The sequence below is a fragment of the Sinocyclocheilus anshuiensis genome, unplaced genomic scaffold, assembly GCF_001515605.1.
Source record: "Sinocyclocheilus anshuiensis isolate Anshui unplaced genomic scaffold, SAMN03320099.WGS_v1.1 scaffold239, whole genome shotgun sequence".
Taxonomy (NCBI): domain Eukaryota; kingdom Metazoa; phylum Chordata; class Actinopteri; order Cypriniformes; family Cyprinidae; genus Sinocyclocheilus; species Sinocyclocheilus anshuiensis.
Window position 1 is genome coordinate 302760 of NW_015549568.1, and position 15342 is coordinate 318101.

Below are 15342 nucleotides of genomic sequence, written 5' to 3' on the forward strand. Positions count from 1 at the left end.
AGGTTTCTTTTCTCAACACTCCTCAGCGCTGAAAGTGAACACTCGATGCTGATTGGCTCATTTTTTTTACCAACGGAGGCACAAGAGCTCAGCTCTCCCCCGGCCTCCCCCTCCTCTTCTCTATCACCTAGCGGTTGAATTTTATCAGCAGATTCAGCACATTCGCGATAGAAATGCAGCGCTTTCCAACTTCAGTAACATGTTATGGTATTACAGCTGTGAAATTACAAACAAAAAATACACATTCTGAGACATGAACTGAAATGAATTGTGAATTTTATTAACATTAAATCGTCCTCCCATTTTCACCTCAAAATTTTGGGGAAGCTGTGCCTCCCCCGACGGGCCGCCACTGCTTATTTATCCAAAACTTTAGACTGAGGAATGTGTCAGTTTTGCTTTGAGGATGAAGGGAATGTAAGCAAACAGAAATCAACAGGGTTAATATGAGATGCCTGGAGAATGTTCTGTAGTACAACGATGGATTTACAATAGCATTTAGCTCAAGAGTTTTCATTTCTTAAAGAAATACAAGACCATAAAAGTAGTGCGCGCAGCTCATATTTCAAGTCTTCTAAAGTTTCCAAATACTCACTTGTAAGTACCGCTGCATCCCTCAAATTTCTACTAACAAATTAGTAGTACATTATGAATAACAAATTTAATTTAAACTGCATCAAAATCATAATTATGTATATTACAGAGCAGTACATGTCAATCAAACCTATCAGGAGACATATAATAGCACATATTGCCTGCCATTTGAAGAAAGAGACGTTTTAAGAGTCAAGGCTCATTTGCTGCTGTATATGAAGGAGAAATTAAGCAACAGAGCAGAAAGCTTTAAAACTTTCACAAGGGCCTGTTATGATGAGCTGCTCCTTTTCAGTGCCAACAATGCGTGTCGTCTTCCTCTTTGTTCAAGAGATGATTCATTTTATGTGTTACGTATTTTTTCTTTCTTTTTTTTCTATTTTGTAGACTCAAACCCCAGTCCTAAACATGGAGCTCTCCACCAAGAGGGTAAGTGGACATGTTTTAGTGGGTGGCCACTTGCTTTCACAACATTACGAGCTTCATGTTTTTGCTTTTAAACCCACTGTAATGTCTTGCCCCATAGACTTTCTTTGTAAGTGTGCCACTGTAAACGCTAGATTTGATAAAGGTTTATCATTAATTACCATTTGTATTCATTTGTTAAAGGTTAGTCTGTTTTATATCACATTTAGACATACATCCTCATGTATTTTTGATTTTTCTTCTCTAGCAAGTGCTCTTTGTAAGCAGTGATGAAGGGGTCGTCCAGCTTCCTGTGCAGAGGTGTGAGCTGTACGGTAAAGCGTGTGTAGACTGCTGTCTAGCTCGTGACCCATACTGTGCTTGGGACGGGTCCTCCTGTACTAACTACTTCCCTAGCAACAAAAGGTACTTCCCTTTGTATTACATTTAATACATTCTCATTGGTCAGAAAACCATATAATCATTTTAGAATTTTAGTGATTATTCAAAGGAATGTTTCTGAATTATTATTTTTTAAAATCAACGATAAGAAATGGCAACACTTTATTTTAAGGTGTCCTTGTTACACGTTACATGTACTTACGATAGTAATAACAATAAATTATGCATAATTACATGCAACTAACTCTAAACCAAATCCTAATCCTAAACATATAGTAAATACATGTATTTAATTAATATTAATCTGTATTATGTATAATTATACTAATTACATAATTATATTATAACAAGGACACCATAAATAACAACAATGGTGCAGTTTATTACACTTTAAGAAAATTTTGCGAATTAGTAAATAAAGATTTCACCCTTTGTATTTCAGAATTTCTTGTTTAATTTCAATGTTACTTGTTGTATCTTTGTATTTATTTGTGAAATGTACTAGCAATTTCTGAGCGGAAATTGTTTCTACACCAATTTATTTTATTTTTTTGTAGAATTGATTTCAGTCTTAAATATATACATTTTATTGAGTTTTATTAACAAACAATGGAGAAATTGTAGGCTTGGTTAGAGTGAATTTGTATTAATTTTATTTGGAGTATTTATTAGTGGAAATGGCTTGAATTACTAATACCGAAAACCACCAGGAAACCTGTCAAATAATGGATCTGAGGGTCAGTAACATCCTCTTGTGGTCCGCAGGCATGCCCGGAGGCAGGATGTGAGGTATGGAGACCCCTGGAGCCAGTGTCAGGACATGAGAGACGGTAATAAATCACTTTCTGTTCACCTCACCACTTTCCACCTTCAGGTTGTAGATGATATTGGCCAGTCCTGAAAAAAAAATGCACACTACTCCCTCTAGTGTACAAAGTGGACACTAACACATGCTAAGATGTGTGCACCAGTTCAATATGAAATCAAAACTGATCTTGTTTACATTCTTAATACAAGTTTTTGGTCTTGCTGTTAAAGAAGTAATAGAACACGTTCCAAATAAAAAATAAAAATAAGCTTTTTGGGAGCTAAAAGTGTCCATTCCGTCTCTACATGTTCAGAGAATGCTGAACTGAAGACAGTTTACGCTGTGGAGACAAACTCAACCTTCCTGGAATGTGTCCCACGTTCACCACAAGCCACGATCAAGTGGATAATTCAGCCAAACCACAGCCAAAGCAGCAAAGAAGTCCGTCCACATCCTGTTTAGAAGATTTAATCATGAAAAACCATAAAATAAGTGGATATACACTTAATTCATCCTCTTCTATTCTAACACAAACCCCTTTCTATCTCTCAGTTGGTTCCAGGTGAAGAAAATCTCATCCACATGCAACGCGGGCTCCTCCTCCAGCACTTAGCATTCGCTAATGCTGGCCTGTACCTCTGCGTAGCCTACGAACACTCGTTCTCCCGCACGCTAGCCCGCTACGAGGTCCACGTTATCCCCCAGAACCACATGTCGAGAGCGCAGAACACCCATCCCGGAAATCACGCAGCCTTGCCACGGACCTACAAGGAACTCCATTTAATGGGAGTTAGTGAGCTAACGTCTGATGAGTACTGTGAACATCTTTGGTACCGCAAAAAACGACGACAGCAAAAACTACGCTCGCTAAAGTTGAAGCAGGTGGCTGAAAATCGTAAAGCGAGAGTTAGGCGACAAAATCCACCCAACAAGCCTCTAGACGGAGGTGAAACTGCAGACTTGTGATGAAGAGAAGGACTGTGTGACTTCATCTGGACAATTAGCATCTTGTTTGTAGCTTGATGGCTAAAGCTACATCCCGACTAGCTGCAACCAGCAAATGCTACTGTTAACACAACAACAAAGGGCTACAGCTAAGAACTGTATTATTCTTCTATTAAGTCCTCTCTTAAGTTTCATTTTGTAGCCTGTGCTATTGTTAGCACGTAGCTTTAACACAGTATAATCAGACTGTAGCTGTGCAACTGAGATGAATTTGTGTAGTCTGGCATCCACATTTTGCATACATTTAATGTAATATTTTCAAACCGTTTCTATTATTTGTGAACCTTCTTGAAAGACAAGCACCTATGCTTAATGCTAGGTATGCTTGGTAAGCTAATATTGAAAATGGACAAGCTAATGCACTGTTTTGAGCGAAATGCAGTGCAACGATGAACTGACTTCTCTTGCTTTCACAAGGCATGTAGATTAAATAGTCCCTAGAGCTGTATATCATTGTGTTGCTATTATATTTGGACTCTTGACACAGTCATATTTACAAATTTGTTCTGACAACAGCAGGTGCCTCATGTTCAGAGGAAGTTTGCCCAGGATGTGCCCTTCATATGTTTCCTTCCCCTTCAAGTACAATCTCTTCTGCTCTTTCCTGAGAACATCCTTGAGTAAATATTGTGTTTGCTTTATGACTCCTTTGCAAATCTCTCCACTCTGGTCCCTTGTGTTGTGTGTACAGTATGTGTAAGATGTGTTCGTGTGTGAAAGCATCTGGGGATGGTAAGTAGAAAATGGCATCCAAAGATCAAAGAGCTTTTTAAAATTCTCTTCACTGCCCATGAAAATGACTTCCAGAACCTCGTGCTTTTGTTCTTCACCGTAACTAAATGAAAAGTTGTCTTTGGCTCACAGTGAAAAATGAAATAGGTTCATGGTTGGTTGATGATTAGATTAAAAAACACTAAATGTACATTGTTTTAATGTATGTTGATTATATAATGGAGTTCACATGTTGGGTTACTCCTTTATGTCTCTCTCTCTCTAGCATAATATACTTTTAATGTTGTAGTGGTTGCTATATATTTAAATACCTAATACCTGATTTTAGACTTGTATATAATACTGTTCAAAACATAGTAAGATTTTTTTTTATTATTAATTATTTTATTCAGCAAGATTTCAAGTTGACCAAAAGTGTCAGTAAAGATGTTATAATGTTACAAAATATTTATATTTCATATAAATGCTGTCCTTTTGAATTTTATATTCATAAAAGAATCCCGGGAAAAAAATCTGAAATATATTAAGCAGCACAACCATTTATAACATTGAGAATCAGAAATGTTTCTTGAGCAGCAAATCAGCACATTAGAATGATTTCTGAAGGATCATGTGACTGCTGGAGTAATGATGCTGAAAATTCTCTTTTGCATCGCAATAATAAATTACAGTGTTTTAACTGTGATAAATAAAAAATGATGAGCCTTATTTGCTGGTTGCTTATAACATGCAAGGTGAATGGAACATTAACACTTTGTATGAGGTAACATTCTTAAAATAGGTGTAAACCTCAGATAAGCAAAGCTGTGCAAGTGCGACTAGATTAGATGTTGAATTATGAAAACATTATTGGTCACACTTTGTTTTAAGGTCCAATTCTCACCATTAACAAATCATTAACTATATACAACTTTTGCCTCAATAAACTCCTAATTTGCTGCTTATTAATAGTAAGGTAGTTGTTAAGTTTAGGGTATTGTAGGATTAGGGATGTAGAATATGGTCATGCAGAATATGTGCTTTATAAGCACTAATAAACAGCCAATAGGTTAATAATAGGCATGCTAATAAGCAACTAGTTAATAGTGAGAATTGGACCCTATGTGTTACCACATTATTTATAAAGGTTATAAATGTAATTATAAAAGGTTAATTTAGCTGCAGTGCATCCATCTACAAATCATGTTATACACTGATTTAAAAAATTGGTGTAGAAACACTTTTCACTCAGAATTTAGTCAATTTCACAAAGAAACTGTAACACATGAATCAAACTTTTTTAATGTATGACGTGTAAAAAAAAAATGAATCAAACAGTGGTCTAACTTCAGTAGATTTACTCTAAGGCTGATGATACACTGGGCAACTTTTTGAGCAATTTTGCCGGGCAACTTTTTTTGAGCAATGTTGCTTGGGCACTTTCACATTGAGAATGGATAACAAATTTCTATCTGGTCACTTTAGATCGGTCGTGGGCCCTGTGTCTCATCTGGTTGCCCATTGACGGCAACACAGGTCAAAGTTGCCCGGCAACATTGCTCAAAAAGTTGCTCCGTGTATCATCAGCCTTAGAGTGGCTTCTTCCATGGGTAGATCTTTCCTTTGTGTAGACTAGCCCCAGGCAGCAGGTCAATGGCACAGTCCCATGACTGGTGTGGTGGTAGTTGGGTGGCTGCCTGCTTGCTGAATACATCCTGGAATGCCTGGTATTCTCAACCATGGTGGATGCAAGGTCTACAGGCTTGCAGGAAGGGGATCCGGAAGATTTAATAATAGGTGAAAGACTGTTCTGATGGCAGCGCTCGCCCCACTGAAGAATCGCTCCAGTATTCCAATCCACGATGGGTGCGTGTTGAGTCATCCACGGGCATCCCAGGATGATGTCAGCCATAGAGCCCTCCAGCACCAGAAAGGAGATTTGCTCCTGATGTAGATTCCGGATGCGGAGCGTGACGGTGGGTGAGCAGATGTGTCCGCGGCCCAGCGGCTTTCCTAGGATGGTCTAAATGTGAAGTGTTTGAGCACAGGATTTCCGTCTGAGTTGAAGTTTTTGCAGTAGATCTAGGGAGATGAAGTTCCCCAAGGAACCAGAGTCAACATGGGCTTGCGTTGAAACAGAGTGTTGGGCAGTAGTTACCATAACGGTAGTACGAGTCAGAGATGCGAACATGGGTTGAATTTGAACTGTACTCACCGCTGGGTGAGGTGGATGGACAGGAAAGGTGGATAACAGGTGACCACTGGCTCGACAGTTCAGACATAATTGATTAGAGATTCTCCTCTGATGCTCCACATGGGACAGGCGATAGGTATCCATTTGCATCGGCTCTGGTGCTGGAGGGGCGACTGATAGAGGAACTGCAGTGGACTGATCCATTTCACACGCTGACATGCACTGTGAGATGCGGATGGCCCGCTGAATAAAGTTCTCTAGCCCCACAACAACATCATAAATCTTTGATATTAAAATCAGCAATCAATCAATCTATATACATCTATATATACTACATTATATTTAATTTGCAATATTAGTGTTATTGTACATAAGATTCATAGATTGAATAGTTCCTTTTAAAACATTCGTAATTACTTATTACTTGTCAATTACATAATATTTAGCCTACATCTCTCCAACTCGCCAAGACACTTCAAAAAAGTAAAATATATACATAAAAAAATCAAATAAACCCTAAATGCATTTGTTGATTATCGCAGACAGAAACAGGATGGCTACTGAGATGACAGCAACATGTCTCTAATAGTGACTGAATTTTATTTACAAACTAACTGACACTTGAATTTCCTTCAGGAAATGCAAATATAAATTTACAGTGTTAAAGTAATCTGTAATAATCATACACTAAAAAAAATGCTGGGTTAAAAACAACCATTTTTGGGTTATTTGGCAACCCAGTGCTGGCCCAGCGCCACTGGGTAAATATCGGACAGAACACATGTTGGGTGTCACAGACCCTGCTTTCCATTCGGAAGGGCTCATCCCTATGCCCTAATCCCTTCAATAGGTTTACCCTCCAGAGTGAGAGCTTCGAAGGGTTGAAGGGTGTAGAGGACCAAACAACTGTTCCTTGAAGTGCCCTTCTGCGTCATCATCACGTGCCCACACGGAGGCGCCGTCATCATGCAAAGAATCTGCTCAAAGGATCATGGGAGCCCGAAGTGTCCATCAGTTGTACCCTTCTAAATCCTGCATTCCGAAGGGCCCTTTGAAGTGGCCAGTTTTGAGCACTTTGGTTTGGAATGACCCTTCAATATGGCTGCCATGATTGTTTTCACTCTGAAGTGCCCTTCGGAGGGCGATATATCCCGTTTGGAACGCACCGAGAGTCACCAGCCATGCCAGGTCCTGCAGCTCCACCCATTCGTTCACAATCCCCGGAGTTCTGATTCACCGCACATGCCTTCACCAATCAAGCCACCCTTTATAAACCCCCACTGTGCACTTCCCATTTGTCTGGTCTTGTTGTTACCTTATGCAACGAACCTGTTATGTTGCCAACTCTTCCGGCTTCGCCAAGGTAGTCTGCTGGATTCACTAACAACCATGTCACCTCCTTTAACACACATAGACTGCTGTTGTGCTCACTGTGATGAGTTTTGAAAAAGTGACCTAATTATTGAGAAATTGGTCCTAGAGATTGTAAAAAAAAATGTGTGTATGTAATGTGAATATATCAATGTACTGTACTGATAACCACCATAATAATACAGATAGAGACAGATAGAAGACCACATGATGAATCAGACTTCCACCAGCAAGGAACAGTGAATGTAAATGTTCTGGAAATTGGTTTTGTGCCTCTCTTTGATGGTACCATGAGGCTTGAGGCATGAGGCAATATCTCCATTTGTCACATGATGATGTTGCGATTCTCCATGTATTTTTCTGCTGGCAGAAGAATGAGTATTTTGGATATATATTACAATTATGTTGCAAAGACTTAGGTCTGGTAAGACTTTATCTAGGAGTATTAAACGGTACATTTTATGGTAATGTGCACGGTTTACAGTAAAATTATATACAATTTGATATGAACCCATTTATATTTAGCTTACAGTTAACCAGATTTTACAGTAGACATTTTCCATACAAAGTAATGCAATTTTATATTTCGTGTTTTTAGCAGAGTGGGTGTGAACTTTTCAGGCACACCTGTAGAGGGAGCTCTCATGTTAGCTATATGGAAATGTTTATGCACTACTCACAGAATAAATGTTTAAACATACTTGAGGAAGACGATCTCTTTACTTGGGTCACAATCACTGTGGAGTGTTAACATTTCTGTTCTGTGTAGCTCTTTGATAAAGAGTGACTACGCTGTGGGCCTTATTAGCCATTATATGTTACTTGAAACCGAAGGACTGTTGTTCAATTACAACTATAAGTCAAGTCAAGTCAAGTCAAGTCTGCTTTATTGTCAATTCTTCCACATGTACAGCACATACACACAGAGAATTGAAATTGCGTTACTCTCAGACCCTTGGTGCATACAGATAACACTAACAGTAGAACATAAATACAGATATACAGATTAAATATAAAATACAACTATACAAATAAGGTGAAGCCGCAGCGTGTGAACGCGCCGCCATCTTGAGGCGCCAAGAAACTTGAAATAAAAAATGAAAATAATTACAGGTACGAAATGACATCTGTGTATATGTGGATTGTATTGTGATTTTTAAGCTCTGTATAAACATGCATTAATAATATGATGCATTTGGGGGATGTCATGATATTACCTTAATAGAACAGTATTCATATCTAAACCAAGCTATAACACATTCATTTAGTTTCTTAGCTAATTCACTTCTCAGCTCTGCACTAGAAAAGGCAGATGTTTAAAAGTTGTATAATAATAATCTTATAATATACAGGCACAATAGTATTAGCTTTTTCTCCAGAAACAAATATTTATGGCTTTATGGATTTGATTTTTTTCAAAACGCATTACTATGTGTATGTGGGATAAACTGTGGATCATTTATCATTGCTTTGGCAGAACATGCATTCAGTACATCTTTCCAGCTTTGGTTATGGGAAAGTGAGGACGGTTGCAACACTTTTTGCACTTCCTTCAGTTTCTCTAAGACTGAGAGTGTTTGTGTTGGGAAGCCAACATTTTGATTATATTAAACCCACTTCTGTCAGCTACTCACCCCCACTGCTGAAACATGTGATGATATATGTACAATTTATACTTCAATAGTCAAAGTCAAATGTTGCCGCTGACCCCATATCAAGGAACTGTTGCAACAGTCCACAGCTTGGGCAGTTGCAGCATTCATTAAAATATAATACAATCACTCTTTAACACCATTTTGCAATTTCAGTGTTTTATTTGTGCACAGACATTGTCTTCACTAAGTTAAATTGGCTGTATAAAGACAAAGACTAGTAAATAAAAAAAATAAAAAAAAAATTTCAAGTAACAACCATTCTTACTTTAGCTTCTGCCACGCCTACGTCATTCGTCATAACTCGACTCTTTTGTGAATGTGTGCACGGCAGTTGCCAGAAAAAGTGACAGTAATACCAGTAAATTTTGACCTTTTGGGGACATTTTTTGGTCCCTGTGAGGAAAAACTTATAAATCAAACAGAATGATCTGTGTGTGTGTGTGTGTGTGTGTGTGTGTGTGTGTGTGTGTGTGTGTGTGTGTGTGTGTGTGATGTAGCTTATGTGTGTGTGACAGGGAGAGGGTAAGACAGAATGAAAGTAGTCCACATCAGATCAGCTATTTTTAAAAAGGGGAAGATACTTGACTATTGAAAGGGTTTCCTTATTAATCCATAAAATTACAATGTGGTTATGACAAGTTTTACATCAATGTTGTGATGAGAGACAGCATGTTGGGACAACAACATGTCCCTACACTGACAGCAACGATAAAACTTGCAATGCTAGCTTGACACATGCTAGCTATTAACACTGATTAAAAGTATATGATTTTACAATGCTACAGTTTAGACAGTATTACAACAACTCATAAAAAATGACTTGTTTACCTTGACTTTTTTTTTTTTAAATAGCGCAAAGGGTAGTAGATTGCGTAACAAGAGAGGTAACGGTTCACAAATCGCACTAAACGATTCATTTGTGAATCACACTGATCTGATTGCAGCTGTTCTTGATTCAACAAGATCACAACTTAGTTCATATCACAACATACCTGGGCTGATCTGCAGTGTGTAGAGTGACAGAATCTCCCTCCATCACTGACAAAGTCTTAATTTCACCTGCCTCAACACCAAACACACCTGAAACACATTCACACATGAACTCTTAATTCTGCAAGAACAGTATTTTAGACTGACTTGAGGATTGTTGTGGAAAACGCAGAAAGATGTGAAAAATCTGAAATAAACTTTTACTAACAACAGATTAAAGTGACTAAGTTTAGCCTAAGAAATTACACATTTATCTGCACATTAATATGTAATTCCTGCGAGTTTACATAAATGTAATAATTATTTTACTTGTGCAAGAAGTGAATATCTTAAAAATCTGAAATATTTACCACCCAAAAGCCAAAACCATAAATGCATCTGTTGTTCAGCAGTTAGACGTGTCAGAAACTTCTGATACAATCTTATTCTTAAGTGTAAATCACTACATTACATTTTCTGTACATGAATAGTTATTTAGCATGCACTGATTCTATCAATCTCAGGTTGTGTCTCAGTTAACAGCACAATAATAATGGCCTTTGACTTTCTCCTCGCAGGACTCAAACCAACAACCTTCCAGTTATTGCCCCAGATAGAACCCCTGAGCTTTAGCCAAAGGACTATATAATCATTGATAATTTGACTCGAAATACAGTTTATGATGAAAAGGTCACCACATAGTCTTGCACAAGTTTTGAGCAGAATGGACGTCAGACTGTGAGGTTCATACGGTTGGACAAGATATTGTTATAGTGTTAGTTAACTAAATATAAGCTGAGTTACAATTATTTTATATATACTAATAATGAGTTCTGTATTGTCCAATTAGATGCTGTTACGTCATTACACGGGGACTAGTTTACTGGTTGTTTATGTTTAGCATCAGTATGCTCGCAGGCTCCGGTGCAGATGGTTGTAGTCAAACCCATCAGCACTGGGCAAGAGCATAAACCCCGCTGTTGTAAGTTATGCTTTACTAAGTAAAGTTCCTGCAACGGATTATCTTTGTTGTGTGCTTCTCTTCATGCCTCCACGGACACTAATAAATTAACGTTACAGACGAGAGCACAACAAGTGGTGTCAGAAGTTTAGCGTGAGAGAAAATCATCAGTGAATTGTGAGTGTTATGAACAGCTGGGACATCCCTTGTGATTCTATGGACATTATAATCTGCAAAACGCCGTTGTGAAGTAGTATTAAGGACTGATTGACAAGTTTATTCGGCGCATTAACCGTTCTTTCAGGATTAACCCTCCCCCCAGCAGAGAGGCGTGGGGCTGGAAGTCTGCCAAATCAAGCGCTGCTTTTGGCTGCCTGCCTAGTTTCACAGACACTACCATACAGCCTTGAAAAGTTACTTTTCAACTCACAGAGCAGAATATACTTCCATATTAATAAATAAGTATTATAAATAAAACATTAACTCAACGAAATTAAGAGATGGAGCAGTGTCACTCTCGATTGTTGTACAAAATGGATTCAACTGATCCGGAAGTCTCACTTGGAGCATCAGCTGCCCAGACCCCCCACACTCCAAAATGCCATTTCACCTCTGCTCCAAAGACTGGAAGCAACAGAGACTTGTTTGTTAGCTCTCACGCAGCAGCCTCATGCCAACAAAGTGACACGTGGTCCACACCCACATGGCAACACTACCACACTTTCATCTGCCCCAGATAGAACCCTTGTGACAAACAGAGATGCAACAGGGCCTTCAGATGCTGAACAACTTTTTGCTGCTGAGCTTGCTGTCATTGATAGACATGTACGGACCCCAGCTAGTCCAAATTCCTCGACACCTGGTCCTGATGTGAGACCCAGAAGCCATGCACAGGGACCCAGCCATTATAATGGCTCATTCAACTTGAGCCCACACATGCACGCACCTTCCACTGCTTCAACGCCCACCCATCATCTCACAGCCCCTTATGGTAGAGCTCCAGATGGACCTAAAGCTAAACTTGACACTTACGATGGTAAGGATGACTGGGACTCTTTTATCATTCCTTTTGAGCGCAGAGCTGTCATTTACAGATGGAGTGCAGTAGAGAGAGTGGATAAACTGCATGAATGTCTAAGGGGCGCTGCTGTGAGATATTTGTGCTCATTACCTGAACACATACGCGAAGATTACTTTCTGCTGAAAGAACAGCTGGCTTTCCGATTTGGCCAAAAAGAGCCTCCCACCACAGCATGGAGGAGACTTGGGGAACTGCGCCAGTCTAAAGAAACTGTTTCAGAGTTCGCTGAGGAGGTTCACAGGCTAGTCATTTTGGCTTATCCTGGAGTTGACATTGAGCTCAGGGAGCAAATTGCTGCTGATGCTTTTCTTAAAGGGCTGCGCAACCAGAAAGTGGCATATGAAGTTATGAACTGTGACCCTGTATCAATGGATGAGGCACAACGGCTAGTTTCATCCTACGAACACAACTTCAAAGCGACACTTGGGCGAGACTTCGATCAGAGGGGGAGGACACGTCGAGTATCCTGGGCTGATATGCACAGGGACCCAGCCATTATAATGGCTCATTCAACTTGAGCCCACACATGCACGCACCTTCCACTGCTTCAACGCCCACCCATCATCTCACAGCCCCTTATGGTAGAGCTCCAGATGGACCTAAAGCTAAACTTGACACTTACAATGGTAAGGATGACTGGGACTCCTTTATTATTCCTTTTGAGCGCAGAGCTGTCATTTACAGATGGAGTGCAGTAGAGAGAGTGGATAAACTGCATGAATGTCTAAGGGGCGCTGCTGTGAGATATTTGTGCTCATTACCTGAACACATACGTGAAGATTACTTTCTGCTGAAAGAACAGCTGGCTTTCCGATTTGGCCAAAAAGAGCCTCCCACCACAGCACGCGAGGAGACTTGGTGAACTGCGCCAGTCTAAAGAAACTGTTTCAGAGTTCGCTGAGGAGGTTCACAGGCTAGTCATTTTGGCTTATCCTGGAGTTGACATTGAGCTCAGGGAGCAAATTGCTGCTGACGCTTTTCTTAAAGGGCTGCGCAACCAGAAAGTGGCATATGAAGTTATGAACCGTGACCCTGTATCAATGGATGAGGCGCAGCGGCTAGTTTCATCCTACGAACACAACTTCAAAGCGACACTCGGGCGAGACTTCGATCAGAGGGGGAGGACACGTTGAGTATCCTGGGCTGATCTAGACATGGACTCTGATGAGGAGCCACAGGCCTTGCAGTCACGTAGAGTGCAGTCACAGGGCTACGTTACACAGCACCAGTTGCAAGCACTCATGGATAAAGTTGATAAGCTCCAACTAGCCATAGACCATATACTTCCTCCCTCTTCTGTTGTTCTCCCTTCTACGGTAAGACCCACCCACCAGACAAATTCCAGTATGGCAGTCCAGTCAGAAAGGGGACGCACAGCACAGACTTCTTTTAAGTCAAACAGATATAGACCACAGAATAACAGCCCCACCAGAGCGGCTAGTGGGCCATGTTTTCAGTGTGGGGAGGAGGGACATTACAAAAGAAACTGCTCACGGTCCCCCAGTCCATCTACAAGTTCCCCTGCAAATACTGTGACAAAAATGGAGCCCCCAAGTCAAAACCGCTCTGAGCAAGCAGAGCAAAGTCCATCCATTGTACATGTAAGCAGAGCTGAGAGTCGAGGGCCCAGTTTAATGATCTTGCTGACTGTTGATGGCATACCTGTTAATGCAGTTATTGACACGGGTGCTGAGGCCACAATCATGTCTGAAGAAACATACAGCAAATTACCTGTTAAATCACCTGCAGGACTGAAAAAGGTGTGTCCCCGAAATGCAGAAACTGGAAGGGAGATGTCAGCAACAGGAGGAGTGAAAGTGGAATTCAGAATTGGCACAAAAGTGTTGGAGTGGACAGTTTGCATTGCACCAATTCGTGATGCCCTGCTCCTGGGTTTAGATTTCTTAAAAGCTGCCGATTTCACCATTCATGCCTCTGGCAAAGTTTTCATGGACTCAGAACTCATTCCAGCCTATATATCTGAAGGCAAGGGGCCAGACTATGCCATTTCAAGGGTGATGTTAGAGAGTGATTTCACTGTGCCGCCAGAGTGTGAATGTTTAGTTTGGGGTGTGGTAGACGACCCAAAACCAGAACTCCCTGCTGTTCTAGAGCCTGTTAGCCTGGCTGATGGAGTGTCTTCAGGCAGTATCATGATTAACATGGAACAGAGGATTCCGGTCAGGCTATGCAACATCACAGCTTCCAGTAGACCCTTATCAAGGGGAGTCTGTTTGGGGGTGCTCATCGAAGCATATCCTGATGCTCAAGAGAAGAGAGAGAGAGCCTATACAGTTCCAGTCGAGGCTCAGTTTCATGCAAAAAGGTGGGGACTCAGTGCCACAAGAACCTAACAGTGAGCCTCCGGATGAGCACCATGTAAGAAGGGTGTCCTCACTAAACGCCTTTGACCTTCCAGAGCACCTCAGACAGTTGTTCACTTCTGCAAGCGAAACGCTCACAGAACATCAGCAAGAGATGTTAATAGCTCTACTGAGTGAACACCAAGAAGTTTTTGCAGCAACTGATGATGATCTGGGGAAGTTCTCTGCTCTGCAGCACAGCATTGATACAGGAATGGCTAAGCCAGTTCGACAGCCAGTACGACGTACCCCTTTGGGGTTCTGGAATGAGGAGGAAACACATCTAAAAAAAATGCTTGGTATTGTGGTCCCCTCAAGCTCTGAATGGGCATCCCCTATCGCACAGGCCTTGCAGTCACGTAGAGTGCAGTCACAGGGCTATGTTACACAGCACCAGTTGCAAGCACTCATGGATAAAGTTAAGCTCCAACTAGCCTTCTTCTGTTGTTCTCCCTTCTACGGTAAGACCCACCCACCAGACAAATTCCAGTATGGCAGTCCAGTCAGAAAGGGGACGCACAGCACAGACTTCTTTTAAGTCACACAGTTACAAAAGAAACTGCTCACAGTCCCCCAGTCCATCTACAAGTCCCCCTGCAAATACTGTGACAAAAAAAGAGCCCCCAAGTCAAAACCGCTCCGAGCAAGCAGAGCAAAGTCCATCCATTGTACATGTAAGCAGAGCTGAGAGTCGAGGGCCCAGTTTAATGATTAATGATCTTGTTGATGGCATACCTGTTAATCTAGTGACGTGACATGTGACGTGACATGTGGCCAAGTACCAAGTATCATACTCGGAATTAGTGCTCTGCATTTACCCATC

The 15342-nt window shown here is 40.7% G+C and overlaps 1 protein-coding gene across 1 annotated transcript in view; it reads left to right on the forward strand.

Annotated features, from left to right (window-relative positions):
* The window catches only part of LOC107657315 (semaphorin-3D-like), a 67630-nt gene extending 63431 nt beyond the window's left edge, over positions 1-4199 (forward strand). Inside the window, exons 14-18 of the mRNA XM_016445356.1 lie at positions 982-1023; positions 1268-1425; positions 2167-2231; positions 2523-2650; positions 2762-4199. Coding sequence (XP_016300842.1) covers positions 982-1023; positions 1268-1425; positions 2167-2231; positions 2523-2650; positions 2762-3175 — 807 coding nt within the window. The 3' untranslated portion in view covers positions 3176-4199. The remainder of the gene's footprint in view (positions 1-981; positions 1024-1267; positions 1426-2166; positions 2232-2522; positions 2651-2761) is intronic.
* The last annotated feature ends 11143 nt before the right edge of the window (positions 4200-15342 follow it).